This window comes from Sporisorium graminicola, chromosome SGRAM_10 (genome assembly GCF_005498985.1).
Source record: "Sporisorium graminicola strain CBS 10092 chromosome SGRAM_10, whole genome shotgun sequence".
NCBI classification, from domain to species: Eukaryota; Fungi; Basidiomycota; class Ustilaginomycetes; order Ustilaginales; family Ustilaginaceae; genus Sporisorium; species Sporisorium graminicola.
In genome coordinates, this window is record NC_043720.1 from 124275 (window position 1) to 143082 (window position 18808).

Here is an 18808-nt window from a genome sequence, read left to right on the forward strand (position 1 = left end):
CATTCGTAATGGAAAGGAAGTGACGACCTGAGCCAACATGGAAGGGGTGATGAGAGCGAGGCCTTGGAAAAGAAGCATTGCAGCGTGGCAGCCTCGCTTTGTTTCTTCCCTGTAAGCGAGAAAGAAAGAAGGGTCTTCGCAAGACTCCCTAGAAATTTGTGTTCGCTGGAAACGACCTGAAACCAACACTTGCACTTTTTCTAGGCGCTCGAGTTGCTCAGTGCTCGGCTGTGCAGCTCCAAACATGAATCGGCACGACGGCTCCTTCTCCAACGCACAGTCCTCCTTCCTAGCACTGCTTGTCAGCTTTGATCGGCTTGAATCCGAATACAAGACTTGTCCCGCATTTGGGAAGGGATGAGAGGCTTTGGGCTTTGCCAAGACAGCGAGTGTCTGAAGCTCAGAGAGGAAGCAATGATTTCAAACTTAAAAAGAAAAGGGGGGAAATGGCTCGGCGTCAAAGTGGCCGTGAACAAGGCAGTTTCGCACGCTTCCTCGCTTGGCAACGCGCGGAAAGAGAGTTGTGAGTTGTGAGTGACACGCGGGTCGGCTCTTGCTGTTCTCACTCTCTGCCAAGGCGTGATTACTGCTACTGCATCTGCTCATCTCTATACCGTCACGATCAACCATCATCATTCTCGACCGTCCCTCTCGCTGCACCGCCCATTACTTTCCTTTCCGTCTACACTTCGTCGTTCTTTTCTCCTGCCATCATCAATTTTCCGGAGCTGGCTCTTCGGAAAGCTTTGATACACACTCTACTCTCTGCGTCGATCGCGGGTTCTATCTCTACCTCATTTGACTCAGGCTCGGTCTCGACACAGTCTCGACAATGCGTCGCTCCCATCCAACCGCGTTCGTGCTCAAGAAGCGTGACAGCTGTGCTGTCTGCAACAACATCGCACCATGCCCCGTCTGCCCCAAAGGTCAGCAGTGCCAGCAGATCTTCCGCTCCTCCTGCCAAGACTGTCCAGTCAACAAGTGCGTCCCCATCCCTGGCTACAGCGCAAACAACGGCTCCAACAAGTCTGCGCTCGGAGGTGGCCTGGCCGCTCTTTTCATCGTCGCTCTGGCAGCCGGCACCGCTTTCTGGTTCTGGAGGAGACTCAAAGCCAAACGTCGCCTCATCGCTCTACACCACGATGCCATGGAACGACGTGAAAAGCTGCGAAACGAAAAGGAAGCCATCACGCTTCAGCTCGGCGGCGCTAAGTCCGCGTCACGTACTTCCGCCGACCCCACTTCTCCCTTTGCCCTTGTCGACGATGATGACCTCCTCGACAATGATACCGAATATACCCAAGTCACCGGCGTGCTCAACAACAACAGCGACGATCAGGACAGGCTCGGTTCGCTGGCCGAACCCACCGCCTTCCGACGTAGATCGTTTGGCGCCGCCACACATCTCTCGAGGATCACAGAGGGTGCGGAGGAGGAGGAAGAGGAACCCATGCCCAACAACAACACGAACGGTGCTTCCGCTGCCGGTCAACGCAAGCGCAACACGGTCGGCTCGATTCAGTCCACCGCTCGGTCGTTGGCTAGCGGTGCCGGTCCGCGCATCAGCATCGCTTCGGGTACTTCTAGCTTTGGCTCGCACAACATCATCCCGATCGCATTCAAGCCTTCGCCGTCCAACCCACGCGCTTCTGCGGCTACTCCAGCTACAGCTGACGGAGAACGTGGCGTCGATGGTACGGATGACACATCTTCTCTGGCTGGGTATCAAGCCATCTCTCCCCTCGCACTTCCCTCAACGGCCCATCGCGCCACTGGCGCCCCCAGCATCCAGGTCAACACGGCACGTCAGGGCCCCGTCCGACCGACGCGCGCGCCCGACCTCAACCTCCGTCTGCCCGAGCCTCACAAGCCTGCTGCTTCTTCGCCACTCGCCCAGTCCACTGCGCACAACATGACCCCCGCTGCTGACGCCAACCAGCCAGCATACCAATTCATGTCGATCGACCCCGTCGAGGCACTCAAGTCGTCGGGGCCGTACAGTCGATCCGACCGCCCGCTGTCCGGTGCGACGATCAACACGATCGGCTCGACGCACTCGGGCAGCCTGTCGTACGTCCTCTCTGCGCCTCAGGTGATTACACCCGTGAGCGCCGAGGGCGTGAGGCGGGTGCAGTTGGGCAATGGCGGCAAGGCGCAGCTTGTCAAGGTGCCGAGCTTGAAGCGCAAAGATAGCAAGAAGGAGAAATCGTGCGAGGATCCGTTTAGCGATCCGCGCGATGAAGGCACGCTGCTGCCCCCGCCTGCGAACCGGTTTGGCAGTGCGGCGAAAGCAGAACGTTTGTCGACCATCTCGACGTCGACGCTGGGCATCCCGTTTGGCGAGAACCCCTTCGGCCCTTCGCCGTTCTCGTCCAACCCGCCTAACCAGACCTCACCCAGCGATGCCGAGGAGCGCAGCTCGTGGCTCGGCAGCACCGCCGACTCGGCCTTGTCGCGCACCAACACGACGCCGCGCGATCCGTTCCAGGACCCCAGCTGCATCTCGCGTGCCCCGACGAGCCCCGACGAGAGCGGCAACAAGGCGGACGGCGAGCTGCGCACATCGATCGGCGGACTGAGCCTGTTGGCGCAGTTCCCGTTCGACGTGAGCCAGACGGCCGGGCTGCCGGAAAACGCTCTGCAGAGGGTCGAGCAGTTCAAGTGAGCGTGTCGTCTTGTTGTTCTTGTTGTTCTTGTTGTTGTTGTTCTTTCGGCTCTGCAATGGTATGCACACGTTGCACCATTCCTCGCTGCTTCTGCTCACTGTCTCGCTGTCCGTGTCTGGAGAGAGTGTGTCTCGTTGGGGTGAGTGAGGATGCTGATTTCAGACGGCGGCATTGCTGCAGACGATGGGGCGAGACTCGATGTTCGCATTGATTGTACACATGGGCTACGTCAAGATAACTTATATACACAGTCTTGGGGGGTAGAGGGACGGAGACGGGGTGGCGCCGCCGCCGCGCCCCGCATTGCGCTGTTCACTCTTTCACTCGAGATCGAGCCTGTCGGCTCTGACAGTGAGCGTGATCCGGCTGCCGTCCTTGCTGGGGAGGACGACCATGCTCTGGTAGTCCGGATCGGGGAACTTGGTGTCCAGCTGCCACTTGAACAGCCGGACGAACGTGGCGATGATGACGCCGATCTGGAGGTAGGCAAACTGCTCGCCGATGCAGCGATGCCTGCCGGCGCCGAACGGCAGGTAGGGGCTGTTGGCACCCGTGCTGATCATGCCGAAGCCAAAGTCCTCCTTCTCGTCCCCTGCGTCCTGCATCGCCGAGGCGGTCGCGGCATCCAGCCAGCGGTGCGGGTCAAACTCGTCGGCCGACTTCCAGAGTGCCGGATCCACCTGCGACACTCCCGGCGCAGCCATAATGTAGTGGCCCTTCGGAATCACGTACCCGTCCTCCCTCTTGGACGTAGGCGACGCCAGCGTCGGCGGCACGGCCAGATCCGTCTTGACGTAGCGCATGATCGAGTGCAGCGGCGGGTGCAAGCGCAGCGTCTCCTTGACCACCGCATCCAACAACGGCACGCTCGTCTTCTGCGTCTCGTAGTCCAGCTCTCTCAACTCGCTGCCGCCCTTGTCACCGTACACCTTGACCTGCTCGGCGTACAGCTCCTCGATGACATCAGGACGACTGGCCAGGCGCAGGAACGCCCAGCTGCTCGTCGCCGACGACGTGTGCTGCCCTGCCATGAGCAGCGCGATCATCATGTGTGCGATCTCGACTCCACTGAGCTGGCGGCCGTTCTTGTACTTCTGCTCCATGAGTGCTGCGATCATGTCGTTCTCGCCGCTGCCGTCGTCCGCGTGTCCTGCAGCCCGGCGTTTGGCGACAATGTCCTGGTAGAACTGCGACATCTTTTTCTGCGCCGCGTCGCGCTTGAAGTTGCTCGGAAGCGGCAGATTGGGGATGACAAAGTTGATCGGGGTGAAGCCGGAGTCGAGATCGTGGTAGAGCTGAGCGAAAGTCTTGTCGAGTCCTTCACGCACTTCCTTGCCCTGCAGGGTGCGCGAAGCGGTGAGGATGATGACCTCGGACATGGCCTGGAAGATGTCTACGCTGAGCGTCTTGGCACCCTTCTGCATGGGTGCGAAGCGCGGGTCGGTCTTGATGTATTCCTTGACCTCGTCGACGATCTGCGGGACATAGACGCGGAAGTTGTCGATCGACAGTCCGACCTTGACGAACTTCTTCTGCTCCATGAACACGGCATTCGGCACATCGTACACCACTTCCTTGCCGAACACAGGCGTGGTCAAGTGCGTGTACGCGTCCTCGGCAGTCACCTGCTGGTGCTTGGCGTTGAACACCAAGTTGCTTCCCTTCGGTCCGAGCGCCACCGTGATCCGACGGCCGAGCAAGACAAAGGTAAACACATCGCCGTACTTTTCCCGGCACTCGAAGAAGAACTTGTACGGGTCAATGCCATAGTATACCGCGGATCCGATCACGGGAACAAAGTGAAAGACCACGGGCGGGTTGTTTCGGGGTGCGGGCAGCAGCAGCTGCGAGGCGACGTTGAGCACGATCGCAATCAAGGGCAAAGCGATGGCGAGCGAGAGAGCCTTGACCGAGGCCGACGAGTCGGCTAACGGGGTGACAGCAAAGAGCTGGTCGAGTAACGACGACGAGGTGGAGACCATGTCGGCGTTGTTGATGTGGTGATAGGTAGGCAAAGGTGTTGGTGGTTGGTGGTCAGGACGACCAAAATTACCCGCGTGTCCAGAATGCAAGCGCAAGAAGAAACACACAACTAACAATCAATCACACACGCTCGAAAGCACGCACGCACGCACGCTACTCGCAACGCGCACCTCGCTGATCCTCTTGAAAATCAGTCGATTTTTCCTGTCTTTCAGTCTTTCAGCGCGTGCGTGAAATCGTGTTGGTTGAGGTTGAGAAGAAAACTGGCAATCAGCCAATCAATTTCCGCTCCATTTTCGCTCCGTTTCCCCCCAAAATCGAATGATTCCGACTGGATTTCTAAAGAATTTTACTATCAACACACACAGCCACTGCCACCGAGACAGCTGGACCAAGAATCGGCGATTTTGCATCTTTGCTGGCTGTCATAAAATTCAATTGTGCTCGTTCTCTTCGCCCGCTGCCTCTCACTGCACAGAACCATTTGAAGAGGATCTACAAGGAAAGCCTGAATTGTGATTCCATAACAGCAGAAGGGCATAGGTATATGATGCAAAACAAAGAGTACAAACAAAGGAGAGCTATAGGGGGAATAAGATAGTGCAATCGCTCGCTGGCGATCACTTTTGCTGCAAGTAGTAGTCAGACACCTCGAGCGACTGCTGCTGGCCAGCTGGCACACCGCCCTTGAAGTCCGCCGAGCTCTTCTCGACATCGTCGCTGGTGGTCTGGTTTGACTCGGTGGGGAGCTCTTTGGCCAAGTCGCTGCCCTCGATCATGTCGGCCTCCCAGCTCTCGGGCTCCAGGAAACGCGTGTGCTCGCGCACCGAGACGCCGCCAGGAACGGGCCACAACTCGCAGAGCGCAACGTACACCCCTCCGCTGACCATGAAGCCAAGCGGGTACGCCAGGATGTACATCCTGTGTGCGGTCTCCGAGACGTTGGCGCCAAGCACACCGGCGAATCCAGCGACGGTCATGGCGATACCGGCAATGTACGCCGCAAACGCGCGGAAGTTGATGCCGTTCCAGTAGTGGTACATGTGCGGAGCCGCGCTGTCGGTGCGACCCGAGCTGGCCGAGAAGAGCGACGGCATGTCGAGCACACCGCGCTTGACAATGTAGTAATCGGCCATCATGGTGCCGCTGATGCTCGAGAGGAAGAGAGAGTAGGCCGACAGGTACGTGGCAAAGTTGTTGCTGTCCTTCAGCAGGTTCCAGGGGCACATGGCGAAGCCGACAGCGCAGCAAAGAAGCGAGCCTCGTCGAATGTTGATGTAGCGCGGGCAGGCGGCTGCGAGATCGTGACCAGCGGAAAGCGAGTTGGCAGCGATGTTGACACCAATTTGACCGATGATAAAGGCGAAAGCGATGAAGAAGACACCAGCGCGAGAGCCAGCAGTGGGGTTCACAGTCAAGTGCTGCCCGAGAAGCTCGACTGGGCTCCAGATGAGCTTGCCGTAGATGACCTGACTCGAAGAAGCGATGATGATTCCGAGGAATGAGGTGATCGAAAAGGTGAGAGGGATGGCGAGGAACTGCGACCAGGTGACCGAGCGCTTATCCTTAGCCATCCTTGAGATATCGGGGATGTTGAGCGCAAGAGTAGCCATGTTGGAGATGCAGGACATCAACGAAGCAACAAACTGCCAGCCGAACTTGGAGCCGTGCAGAGTGGCGGGCTGATGAACGATGGGGCCGAGACCCTTGGCACCGACGATGGACCAGGCAAAGAAGGCGATAGCGGCGATGGGGACAACCACTGCCTTGAAGTTGAAGAAGAATCGGATCTTGCTAGGGTGCAGGCAGGCCAAGGGGAGCGAGATGAGCGAGAACAGGAAGAACGATAAAAAGTCCCTCGAGGTGATGCCGGAGCTCTCGGGAAGGTGATTGGGGATGTTGCGGTAGCTAGGGGCGATGCTCTCGAGAACCAGGGTGACACATTGACCTCCGATGAAAGACTGAACACCGTACCAGATGGCGGCCATTGCCGAACGGTTGATGATAGGCCAGATAGCACCCCAAACACCGAAAGTGCTTCGCGCAAGGATGGGGAACGACACGTGGTAGACTGCACCGATGCGGGCAGCTGCCACAATGATGAAAGCGACGAGGAAGTAGCCCACAATAATGGCAGCCCAAGCCTGGGACCAGGTGAGACCAGCCGAGACGGCAGTGGAAGCGATCATGAAAGTGTTGAGGTTAAGACCGTCTGAGATCCAGAAGGCGGAGAAGTCCCTCCATCCCCAAGTACGGCGCTCGGGGGCGACGGGGAGCAAGTCGGCGTTGCGGAGCATCGAGTTGCCGCGCGACTCGCCAGGACGGCGCTCGGAGCCCTTGATGGCAGCCGCGTTGATGGCGCGTTGGACGAGCGTCATTGTGTTTGGTGAAGAGGGTGGGAAGGAGCAGGGTGGCGGAGGTGGAAGGTGCTGCAGAGTTGGTGGGTGAGGATGAGACTGAAGAATGAGAAACAGTTTCAACTCGAGTCTATATGTACATCTGTCGGTCGCGAAGGGCTAGACGTCGTACAGCGTTCGTAAGCTTATTGGACGTGTGAGGAGCATCGATACGCTCATGGACCATGTGCTTTCACGGCATTCACTGCAGTGCGCGCATTGCCGGTACAGAGAAGAGAGAGACAGGTCAGGCAGAGCTGCAGATAAGTTTTCAAACCCGCGTGGCAAAAGTGGTTCCGCTCGAGAACAATCATGCGAACAGACAGACAGACAGAGAGAGGGCAAAGATAGAAAGCGGCAACTCGAGCGAACCAGCGAACCAGCGAACCAGCGCCGAGAGAAAAAAGCGGGGGAGACGAGTCTTACGACAGGGCCAGAAGCGAAGAGATAGAGAAAGGGAGAGGCAGTTGAGCCGCTTTGCCTGAATGGCTAAGACGACTCGCTCCGCCAAGTCAAATTGTGCGTTCCCTTATCTCTGGCTGCGGTGGGGGTGCTATCTTTGATTGGCTGCAAAGCCACCCAAGCAATCGGAAACTTGCCCGTCCAATTTTCTGAATCTTGACAGTTGAGCCGCCGCCATGGCTGGTTCGGCGTCCGACACATTTTCAGCATCAAATTCTGGATTCTGTCAACCTGTCAAGAACAAGAAATAAAAAAGGAACGGCCGAGTTTGCGCTTCGAGATGCAATGCAATGCGGCCGAGCCTGCGTGCGCGTTTTATAATATGTGCGGCCGAAGCTGTTGCGGATGACGATAACAAGCAACCGGCCGCCGCACGATGACAAGGCCTCACTCTCTCTCTCTCTCTTTCTCTCTCTTTCACACACACCGCATTGCTGTCTGTCATTACCGCCATCTCGCTTGATGTTTGAGAAGAGCACCGATGTGATAGGGTGGACATTATCCGAGCTGGATTCGTTCCTGTGTTGCTCGCATGCTTTGTCCTTGCTACCCCGCAATGTGGTATCAGCTGCTGCCCTGAACCGTCCCTTGCCACGTCTGTCGTCTTGCCTGCCTGCCTGCCGATAGATGGCGCCTATCGATCTAGGCCAGGCACAGACCATCCCGCTCTCCCCTCAACCTTGCCACTTGCCCCCCCGCTCTAGTTTGGATAGCAAACTCGGCCGCGTCCAATCACGGCATCGCGACCGACATCCATCTTTATCTCCTTCATTCTCCGACTCGTGCTGGTGCCTCCAATAGAGGCCGATAGTGATGCGTTTCACATATCTCTTGCTCCCTATCCTGCTTATCAACTACAGGATCACACGTGGCAATCTAAACAGGGGAGCATGCAATGTACTGTACTGCAACTGTGGCTTACAAACCCTAGCCTGATGCATTCACGCCCCTTGTCGCGTTGTCATCTCGATAAGTGCATCCACACTGATGCCGATAACGGCACCCACTTCGACCAGACTCTGGCTCTGCTGCTCAGAGTAGAGCGTGAAGTAGTCCAAGATGGTGCCGCCCACCGCTGCTTCCAGGGTCCTTCGAGCCTCGACCGGGTCCATCTTCGGCGGCGCTGACTCGGCCGTGCTATCCCGAGATGGATCGCTAGTGGAAGGAAGGTTACTCTGGAAGATCCCTGCGGCCGAAGCGGGCAGGAAGTCTTCGTACGTGATCGGTTCTGCCTCCAGCGCACCTGCGTCCACCAGATCGGCCAGCAGCTCGCATCCTTCCTCTACCTTGCGTCCGCGCATCATGTCCTTGGCAGAGTCAGCATCCTTGACACTGAACATGAAGTACCCAAGCCCTTCGCGCAAGATCGCATCCTTAGTATCGGGGAACCCGGCCTCGAACACCTCCTGCAAGATCCTTACACACTCTTCCTGACCCACCCTCTCCGTCCTCTCTCCCTCTCTCTCCCTCTTCCTCCTCGCCACCTCTGCCATCATCTTGTCATACAACCTCGCTCCCTTTCTGGTCAACGCCTGACCCCTCGCCTCGATCTCGCCAAACCTCGCCTTGTGCTTTCCCTCCACTACACCTCCTTCACCCCGAAACTCGACACTCTCCGACAACGCGTGGAAGCTCGTCTGCCTTAGATACACGTCCATCTTTCGAGCAGGTGGGCCTTCGATGATCTCCTTGGCATCAATCCCGTGCTCGATCATGGCCGACTGCACCTGATCGATGTCGAGCGTCCTGGGCGTGAGATGGTTGATGTGCGGCCCGCGGAAACTGACGATGTCCGCGACGAGCGGGTGCGATTTCGCGAGCAGTTGATACTGCGCCAGCGAGACAGGCGTGTCCTTGTGCCAGGCGAAGATGTCTACAACTCGCTCGACGAACTCGAGTGCTTCCGCGCGTGTCAGGCCATCCATGCCCTGAGCCGACTCGACTTTGACGAGGAGCTCGACACAGCGATCCGAGACGATCTGCCTCTTTGCCAATAGCTCCTCCGCCAGCGCCCGCGTCGACGCATCCCGGACCAGGTCCATACGGAGCAGGCTGCAGAAGATTCGGAACGGATTCTTGATCAGGTTCTCGGCGCCCACGGGACGGAATGCAGTAGCGTGGATCGGCAGCCCGGCGTCGGTGTGCAGATCGTAGTACCCGACTGCATGCATGCCGAACACGCGGAAGATGCGTGCAAGCAGCGCCAGCTCGGCGGCGGTGCCCACGCGGATCGCCCCATGCCGCTCGACGTTGAGACGCGAGATCTCGTCGTCGCTCAGCGTGGTCTCGGAGGGAAGACGACGGATAACATCAGAGTTGACCGTCGAGATGATCGAGAGCAGGTCGCCGTAGAGCGGCACTTCGGTGCGGTACATGGCTGACATGGACGAGGCGAGCAAGGCGCGCAGCTGCGTGCTTGTGACAGCACAGGCTGGGTGCTCGCCCGAGGACGACGAGGACGAGGCTGTCTCGCTTTCGTCTGTGACGTCTGCTCCCAGGGTGGGAAGGTAGCCGGTGGTTGGATCGAACATCAGCGCAGGCGCAGAGGGCTTGCTTGCTTCCAACCGCATCGTCGCCGTCGATGTGCTCGGAATTCCTACAGCCATCTTGCTGACTGTCTTTCTGCGTCTTCGAGTCTCGACCGCAGTATCGCTGAAGCTTCTTCGAGCAGAGAGCGTGCTGAGATACAGTTGGGCGACAGAATGATGTACGTCGCACCGCTCGAGTCTGTTTGCGATCGATCGAGGTTGTCGCTCGCTTTGGTCGTTAGTAGTGGTGGGATGAGAGATAAATGTATACCTCGCAGATGTGTTGGTTGCATGCATAGCTGGACCTGCAAAGCGCTCAACTTCCTTTAGCTTGTGCTTCGCGGCTAGTGCTGGAAGCAGGGAAGAATGCGTGGATAAATTTTGGATGCCAGGTAAGGTCTGATGGAGGGCAGGACTGATGCAAGAGAGAGAGAGAGAGAGAGAGAGGGAGGGGTGTATGTATATACCTGCTGCGGCTCCACGCACACACTCAATCAATGACAACAGGGACGGCTTCTAGTTCGGCACCTCACAGTTCACGCAAACAGAGTGAGTAGAGAGTCTCACGTACCGAAGCTCCGCAGCTTATCAGCCAGATGATACAATAATGCTAAGGGGTAAGAGTCAAACTCGAGATATCAACAGTGCCGCACTCTTCGACAGACCCCCCAAGATCATTTCGCGCCGAAATTCCGGTTCTCGACAGACAAAACACATGACATCTGATTTGACGCTTGCACGATTCGGCCCTTGCTCTTCCTCTTCCCGTAAGCTGTAAACACAAAAAGGTTGTAAGGCAGCAGTGGGCGGGGCGTGTGGCGCTGCATGCCAGATGGGTGGAGAGCACCGGAAAATTGCCGAGCAACAACGGCGGCCAAAATCGCGCTGCGGGAGCCACTTCGGTAAAATGCCGAACAAAAGGGGCCGCCTGCGTTCGGCAGAATTCCGTGTCTCTGTTGTTGAGCGGCGCCGCTGTGGTGGCACGCGTGACCCTCCTCTCTGCCCCTCCCTTACCCATTGCGACACCCTGCTGCTCAGCTGCTCGGCTCGCTTGCCTGTTTCGAGATCGACGTGGCATTCCAACAAGTGTTGCGGTGTGGTTTAGGCGGTTATCAGACTGGTTAGAAGGGCCGCATGTGCAGAGGTCGCTCGGCTGGCCATGCCCGCTAGGCTGGCTAGGCTCGCTGAGGGTCCGAGCTGTCAGTTTCTGCAGTGCGCTTCTTCACTGTTGGACTGACGAACATACAGTCTTCGGAAGCTGCGCTGTATCTCCTTTCGACGAGGAAGAGGCTCTCCCTCTCTCCTCTTTGGGGTGATAGTTTGCGGTGCTTGTATGAAGAAAGTTCAACATAGACGCAGCATCGACCGGCTCATATAAGACTGTGCTGGAGGGACACTTGAACTCGAAGCAACTCCCCATCAGTATCTCTTGCTCCGCCGCTCTTGAGCTTCTCAAATCATCGAAAGCAGCTACAGGCTCTCATTCCCGCTACAGCTATACGCAACACAAACATGCCAGAGCCTATCACCACATCCGCAGCTGCAGCTGCGCCTGCTACAACTGCTGCAACCAAATCCGCCAACGCAGCCGACGCGCTCACCGTCGAATCGGTCTTTTCCTCGCTCGGCCTGCCTGCACCGGGTTCGCGCATCCCAGGCGTCTTCGACGGCACCTGGCACCACGGCACCTCGGCCTCCTCTTCGCTCACCTCGCGCAACCCTGCCACGGGCGCGACGCTGGCCACGGTCACCTCGGCCACCGCCGCGCAGGTCTCGTCCGTGCTCGCCGCCGCACACTCTGCGCAGCGCATCTTGGCGCGCGTCCCCGCCGCCACGCGCGGAGCCGTGATGAAGGACATCTGCAGCGCCTACATCGAGCACAAGGATGCGTTGGGTGCGCTCATCTCGTTTGAGATGGGCAAGGTGCTCTCCGAGGGCAAAGGCGAGGTGCAGGAGGTCATCGATGTTGCCGACATGGCTGTGGGGCTGTCGCGCTCGATCCAGGGGAGTGTTCTGCCGTCCGAGCGCCCAGGCCATGTGATCTACGAGATTCCGAACCCGTTGGGGCTGGTTGGAGTAATTACGGCGTTCAACTTCCCCGTTGCTGTGCACGGCTGGAACTTTTGTCTTTCGTTCGTGTGCGGTAACGCTACCGTGTGGAAGCCATCCCCGACGACGCCGCTGACTGCGATTGCGACGACCAAGCTGATCGTGAAAGTGTTGGAGAAGCACGGCTTGCCGGGTGCGCTCGCTGCGGTAGTGTGCGGCGATGTCGAGACTGGCCAGAGTCTGACGCGCGACGAGAGGGTCCAGCTGACGAGCTTTACGGGCTCCGAGACGATTGGCAAGGTGGTCGCACAGGATGTCGCTGCTAGGTTGGGTAAGATCCTGCTCGAGTTGGGCGGCAACAATGCTGCGATTGTGCTGGACGATGCGGACCTCGATTTGGCGGTTCCCGGAGTGGCGTTTGCCGCGGTCGGCACGGCGGGTCAGCGATGCACGACGACGAGGAGGTTGCTGCTGCAGCGCGGAGTGGCGGACAAGTTCCTCGAGCGCCTCGTCAAGTTCTACACCTCGCTCAAGGACAAGAACCTCATCGGCGATCCGCTCCACCCCTCGGTGCTGTGCGGACCCCTGCACTCTGAGCAGGCCGTAGCCAAGTATTGGTCGACGCTCGACACGATCCGCTCCTCCGGCGGCAAGATCCTCTTCGGCCCCTCTACCCCCAGCAACCCCGGCCTCCCCGCCCACTTGGCCTCAGGAAACTACGTGCTCCCTGCCATCACGATCCCCTCGTCCGCCAAAGACCCCGTCTTTTTCGAAGAGACTTTCGCCCCCATCCTCAACGTCGCCATCTTCGACACGCTCGAGGAAGCCATCGATCTCAACAACAGCGTCCGCCAGGGCCTGTCCAGCAGCCTGTTCACCACGCAGCTCACCAACATCGGAGAGTGGCAAGGCGCGCTCGGGAGCGACTGTGGGATTGTCAATGTCAATGTCAGCACGAGCGGCGCCGAGGTGGGTGCAGGCTTTGGGGGTAACAAGGCGACGGGCTGGGGCAGGGAGTGTGGAGGCGATGCGTGGAAGCAGTACTGCAGGTGGGCGACGAGCACGGTCAACTACAGTAGGAAGGTGGCGCTTGCTCAGGGTGTCAAGTTTGACGCTTGATGTGGAACAGGGTTGGATTGCAATGCCAGTGTTGATTGTTCGCATCAAGTAGTGTGCGTGTGTGTGTTTGTGTTTCGGAAAAGAAAAGCTAGAGTGCTTCGCCATCCAGATCTTCTTCCTCTTCTTCGTTGTCTTTAGTCGAGGGGGCCACCTCTTGCACCGATTGAGCTGAAATCGGATTCAGAACCTCGCCGTCCACATCTTCCTCCACGTGCACCTTCCCCCTGACCGCTGCCGCAGGCGGACACTCAAGAAGCCGGCGCAACCTCTCCAACACATGCGGACTAACAACGATCCACCCCTCCCACACATCTAATACTGCGCCCACACGACCCTTGAACTCTTCGCGCTTCATCCTGCCTGCAAAACTGGCCGCCACCTGGCCCAGATGCGCAAACACGAGCGGCAGCTGCGCCTCCAACGCCGCCCTGTACCGCCACGCATTCGAGATGGGCGTGCCCGAGTTGTGCAGGATGTCGCTGAGCGCATAGAGCCTCGCCAGCTTGCGCGGCACCGGCGTCGCGGGCTGCAGCAGCGAGGTGGTGAGCAGCTGGACGATCGACGCATAGCTGGCGGCGTGGTCGAGCGCGAATGCCGTGATTCGTGCAATGCGTTCTCTGCGCAGCGTGAGCCCACGCAGCATGGAGCAGAGCCTACGACGGGCGAGGCCTCCCAGCGGCACCGCGGCAGAGGCGCCGCCCGTCGAGGGGGTGGAGCGCGCAATGTACTGCGTTTCCGACTCCTCGCCAGAATCGGTGGAGTACAGCTCGTCACTACCAGCATCATTGAAGTCGGTCTCGGCGTCGAGATGAAGTAAAGTGGGCAGGTAGTGCGGGTCGAGGCACATGCGAAAGTAGTGGTGCAGCACCGACTCTGGCTCGAAGAGAAAGGAGAATTTGGGGTTGTCCGCCTCGCGCTCGCGCAGGACGTGTTCAAAGTGCGGCCCGTTGCTTCGAATGCGCGATGCGACTGTCTCGATAAACAGCCGTTGCGTCTGTGGGTAGTCATCGTGCACTCTGCTTCGGATGTGCTGCTTCTTGTCGTCTGTGCTTGTGCCGTCCTTGCGGTGGCGAATGATCAGTTTGGGTACAGCGCTGCTGCCGCCACTGCCGCCAAGTCGATCGCTCGCCTGCCTGCCATCGTCGGCCTGCTTATCAACCTGACGATCCCTCGACATCGGATACATAGCACGAGCAGGCAGAGGCATCGCTTTGCCCCAGCTCAGCTTCACGCGTATTCCACCCCACATGACCCCATCTGCCTGCTTGAAAGCGTATTCGGCCTCACTCCGCGTCATGTACGACACAAATCCTGTCAACCCCACAACCCTCTCGCGCTGTTCCCCGCGCGGCCACATGATCTTGACGGTAGCCACATCGCCCCATGCACGGAAGAACTCGCCCATGCTGCGCTCGTCGATGTGCGGCGGCAGCGAGAGGATGCAGATGTTGGTGGTCAGCGGGTCCGAGGCGAGGTCGCGCGAGCCTGGCTTGGCGAGGGTTTCGTGCGCGAGCAAGGTGGAGATCGAGGTATTGGTGGACGAGGCGAGGTTGGAGAGACGCGATTCGCGTTCGGCCTGTTCGGTTTGCAGTTCGGTCAGGAAGGAGGACATGGCCTGGTGTCGTTTACGTGCCGGAGGAGGTTCTTTGCCTGTGGAGGAGGGTGCTTCGTCACCGCTCGAGTCGTCGCCAAAGGCAGAATTGACTCGTTTGAGCGACTCCTTGCTTGCACTGGCGGCTTGCGATGGGCTGGTGTCGAGAGCGGCAGATGCAGGTTGCGCCGATCTGGAAGCGACATACGCCTTGCCTCCTGCGGCGACGAAGCCCATCGGCTTCCTCTCTTGACGCTCTCTGTTCTCGCTTACAGCCTGTTCGGACTCTCCTCCCATAGCAGCTACGAATTCTTCGTACGCCTTGGCAGCGTCCTCTTGCGCTTGCTTCCTCTTCCTCTCCTCTGCCTCTCTCTCCTTTTGCACGCGTGACTTGACCTTGCCAGCACCGTGTTCGAACCTCTCCTTCTTTAGCTGCTCTGCCAGCGCCAGCTCGTGCTTAGATGTAGAGCTGGACTGCTCCTTCTGTGCACGGATGTAGTCGAGCACATCCTTGTCTGGTTGCGGCGACGGTGTTCTACTGCGTGGATGTGGCGGAGGTCTAGACGGTGATGGACGAGAGTGATGTGCCGAGCGGCGAGCATCTGGGTCAAGTCGAGAAGCTGTTGTGTATGAAGAGGAGCGGTCGAGATCGTGATACGAAGGAGAGCGATGAGTGCTGCGAGGGTCTGATCGAGATGTTGACGGGTAGGCTCGACTGCTTATGGCCATGTGTCGGGAAGGGTTGCTAGGCCCAGCCTGTTCCGAGTAGTCGAGCTCATCCACATCGTCGTCAGCACCCAGGTTGACGCGGGCCAGACGCGATGGCCTTTGACCGTAGCCGCTGCCTCCCGATGACGACATTGCCGGAAGCCTTGTTGGGATGAAAGAGGTGGCAAGAAAAAGAGAGAGTAAGAAGCGTCATGCACCTATCGAGAATGGCCGTTGCGCTTTCGAGTTGGACCCTGAAATTTCACTTGCCGGCCGACAGATACTTTGAATCCGCAGCGCTCTGGAAGAAAAACTTGAAAGCGAAAAAAGGGCGAGCTGAGATAGGTCTACAAAACCCCATTGCAAGCATGGCAAACACCTTTCTTCCTCTCCTTAACGCAAAGTCGTGCCCCTGTAGGAGGGGGTACGCACCCCGTCCACAATAAAAGCACCTCTTCGCACTGGCAATCTTGGTCTACGGATCAGGACCGCCGAGGACCGTACGAGGCCGTAATGCTGGACGGAGAGTCATACCACCCGTTAAACGGTGGGACGATGGGAATGGGTGCGTCGTAGGTAGAGGTACGCCCTTCGTTGGCGATCCCATGACCTAGGTCGCAAGTTCTCGTTGTACATTCTTCGCCATCCTCTCGCTCGTTTATTCTTTGCTCCCTGCTTCCCCTTTCCACCTTTCCATCCTCTTTCTACCCTTCGTCGTATCTTTTTGCGCCGAGGCAGGCAGAACATTGTAGTGTATAGCCTTGTCCTTTGCTGGTTGGTAGCAACGCCAAAAACAATCTTCATGGAATCGAACCACGTCGAAGTATCTTTTGCGCTAGCCTGTTCGAAGCTGTCTGTGACTGCGTGATGTTAGGCTCTTTGGAGATGGCGAAAGAGGCCTTGTAAGCCGATCTAACATGTGTGGTCTGAAAAACGCGTGCCTGTGGAGGGCGTGTGGAAGGCCTCGCGCACAGGCACAAAGAATCTGGACCCTGAACCACCAAAAACTGAGCCCGTTGCTGCGCTTTCCTCTCGCCCATCATCTTGTCAACCTGGTCATCTCGGCGTCGTTCTGGATCCACGGCTGGCTTACTTCAGTGCGCAATGCTATCAAGGCTGGATCAAGAGTAGCGCACGCACGATGAGCTCACCGTCTCAGCTCGTCGAATGTCCCAGCTGCCAGCTCAAGCTGCCTCTCTCACATCTCAATCCGCATCTCGACAAATGTTTGTCGGGGGGAACGAGCTTGAATGGCAGCAGCCAGCAACACGTCAAGGCGGAGCAATGGGACGGCATCTTTTCCAATCGGCTCGACCCTTCACCCCGCGGCTTGAAGCGGCATTCGGACGATCTTTTGCAGCCAGCCAACGCAGCAACCTCTAACACCGATAGCACGGATAAGCGTCTCAAGCCGGAACCGACGGTCACCATCAACAGCAACAGCGCTACTAACGACACACCTGCTAACAGCCACAATTACCCGCACCAGCCGACTGTCCCTTCAACTTCGCGCAGTCGCATCGATGCAGCCAAACCGTTTGCTGAACGGATGCGACCGCAAACGCTCGATGACTACGTTGGCCAGAGCGACGTCGTCAACGGTCCACTAAAGATGCTGCTTCGTCAGGGCAAGATCCCCTCGATGATCCTCTGGGGACCACCAGGAACCGGCAAGACCACCTTGGCGCGTCTGTTGGCCAAGTCAGCCTCATCTTCGAGGGGCCCTCCGCCGCATCGCTTCGTCGAAATCTCAGCGACCAACTCGGGCACAGCCGATGTCAAAAAGATCATGGACGAAGCACTCCATCGACTCCAACTCACGGGACAGAGGACGCTTCTCTTCATTGACGAGATTCAACGCTTCAGCCGTGCTCAGCAAGATGTGTTTCTGCCCGCTGTCGAGAAGGGTCAGATCGTGCTCGTCGCTGCTACCACTGAGAATCCATCGTTTCGTTTGCAGAGCGCTCTCATCTCGAGGATGCGTGTGTTTGTGCTCACCAAGCTCAGCGTCGACGAGTGCTGCCAGGTGCTTCGCAACGCTATCAAATGCGTAGAGCACGAGCAGCAGCAGCAGCAGCAGCAGCAGCAAGCAGCTCACGACGATGGCGACAATTCGATTGCATCCCACATCGACCAAGACCTGATCCGCTGGATAGCCAACATGGCCGACGGCGATGCAAGGACGGCTCTGGGTGCACTTGAGCTTGCCCTCTCCACCACCGACCCGTCACTCACATCAGCCGACAATCTGGCACGACTCAAAACCGCGCTCAAACGCACCGCGCTCCAGTACGACCGCACGGGCGACATGCACTACGACACGATCAGCGCGCTGCACAAATCGATCCGTGGCTCGGATCCGGATGCGGCGCTCTACTGGCTTGCGCGGATGGTGTGCTCGGGCGACGATCCGCTATTCATCGCACGACGACTGATCGTTGCAGCCTCTGAGGATGTGGATTCGCTGGCGGCGCTGCAGATGGCAACGGCGACCTACCAGGCGTGTCAGGTGGTGGGGTTGCCTGAATGCGGCGAGAATCTGGCACAGTGTGTAGTGTTCCTGGCGGAAGCAAAGAAGAGCACGCGCTCGTATCGTGCGTGGAAAAAGGCAAAAGCATTGGTGGAAGGAGCGTACAATCATCCTGTGCCTCTGCACATTCGAAACGCACCGACCAAGCTCATGAAGGACATTGGGTATGGCAAAGAGTACCGCTACGAGCCGCGGTTTGCGCATCCAGTGCATCAAGAATTTTTCCCGCCTCAATTGAGGGGGACGCGCTTCCTCTCGCCGCCGCCGCCCGAGCAGGAAGACGCCAACGAGGAGGAACAGGATGCAGACGGCGCACAAGCGGCGACAATGAAAGTGCAGCAGCCAGTGGGCCAAGTTGGAGACAGAAACGACTATCACCACACGAGCATGCAGAGCGCCATGACGAGCAAGGCGGGCGTCGGACCGGGCTCGTGCCAGCGCATCTTTGATCTGGGTGCGCGCTCGGTGGACTTGGATCTGCTCGACGAGTGGGAGCAGGAGCGCAATGGCGGCCACGAGTGGAGTGGGAGGTCCAAGCTGATGCAACTGCTCGAGACGCTACCAGCGCAGCCAGTGCCGACCGCGTCTGACAGTTCTCGAGTTGTCGTCGATGAAGGGATAGAGTGACATAGGGGTGGACCTTATCAGTAGCTTTATTTGCAACGTATGTACATGACGGTTAGGGGTGCAAGGTGAAAGATGTATCCTGAGAAAACGGGGGATGACGTGTGCGTGTGCCTCGACGCTGAGAGCAACTGCATAAGCATAGAGTGTTC

At 58.2% G+C, this 18808-nt stretch overlaps 7 protein-coding genes across 7 annotated transcripts; 3 read left to right on the forward strand and 4 right to left on the reverse strand.

Annotated features, from left to right (window-relative positions):
* Positions 1–832: 832 nt before the first annotated feature.
* On the forward strand, positions 833–2665 carry EX895_001103 (uncharacterized protein; the record flags this gene model as incomplete). The annotated part of the gene is made up of 1 exon (XM_029881703.1): positions 833–2665. The coding sequence occupies one exon, from the start codon at positions 833–835 to the stop codon at positions 2663–2665; it is 1833 nt and encodes a 610-aa protein (XP_029741791.1).
* Positions 2666–2986: 321 nt separating this feature from the next.
* Positions 2987–4648, reverse strand: EX895_001104 (uncharacterized protein; the record flags this gene model as incomplete). Its single annotated transcript, XM_029881704.1, has 1 exon — positions 2987–4648. The coding sequence occupies one exon, from the start codon at positions 4646–4648 to the stop codon at positions 2987–2989; it is 1662 nt and encodes a 553-aa protein (XP_029741792.1).
* A 621-nt stretch (positions 4649–5269) lies between these two features.
* Positions 5270–7027, reverse strand: EX895_001105 (uncharacterized protein; the record flags this gene model as incomplete). Its single annotated transcript, XM_029881705.1, has 1 exon — positions 5270–7027. One exon carries the CDS (start codon positions 7025–7027, stop codon positions 5270–5272), a length of 1758 nt encoding a protein of 585 aa, XP_029741793.1.
* A 1421-nt stretch (positions 7028–8448) lies between these two features.
* EX895_001106 (uncharacterized protein) lies at positions 8449–10113 on the reverse strand (the record flags this gene model as incomplete). Its single annotated transcript, XM_029881706.1, has 1 exon — positions 8449–10113. One exon carries the CDS (start codon positions 10111–10113, stop codon positions 8449–8451), a length of 1665 nt encoding a protein of 554 aa, XP_029741794.1.
* Positions 10114–11547: 1434 nt separating this feature from the next.
* EX895_001107 (uncharacterized protein) lies at positions 11548–13203 on the forward strand (the record flags this gene model as incomplete). The annotated part of the gene is made up of 1 exon (XM_029881707.1): positions 11548–13203. The coding sequence occupies one exon, from the start codon at positions 11548–11550 to the stop codon at positions 13201–13203; it is 1656 nt and encodes a 551-aa protein (XP_029741795.1).
* An 88-nt stretch (positions 13204–13291) lies between these two features.
* Positions 13292–15655, reverse strand: EX895_001108 (uncharacterized protein; the record flags this gene model as incomplete). The annotated part of the gene is made up of 1 exon (XM_029881708.1): positions 13292–15655. One exon carries the CDS (start codon positions 15653–15655, stop codon positions 13292–13294), a length of 2364 nt encoding a protein of 787 aa, XP_029741796.1.
* Positions 15656–16643: 988 nt separating this feature from the next.
* Positions 16644–18659, forward strand: EX895_001109 (uncharacterized protein; the record flags this gene model as incomplete). The annotated part of the gene is made up of 1 exon (XM_029881709.1): positions 16644–18659. The coding sequence occupies one exon, from the start codon at positions 16644–16646 to the stop codon at positions 18657–18659; it is 2016 nt and encodes a 671-aa protein (XP_029741797.1).
* Between the last annotated feature and the right edge of the window lie 149 nt (positions 18660–18808).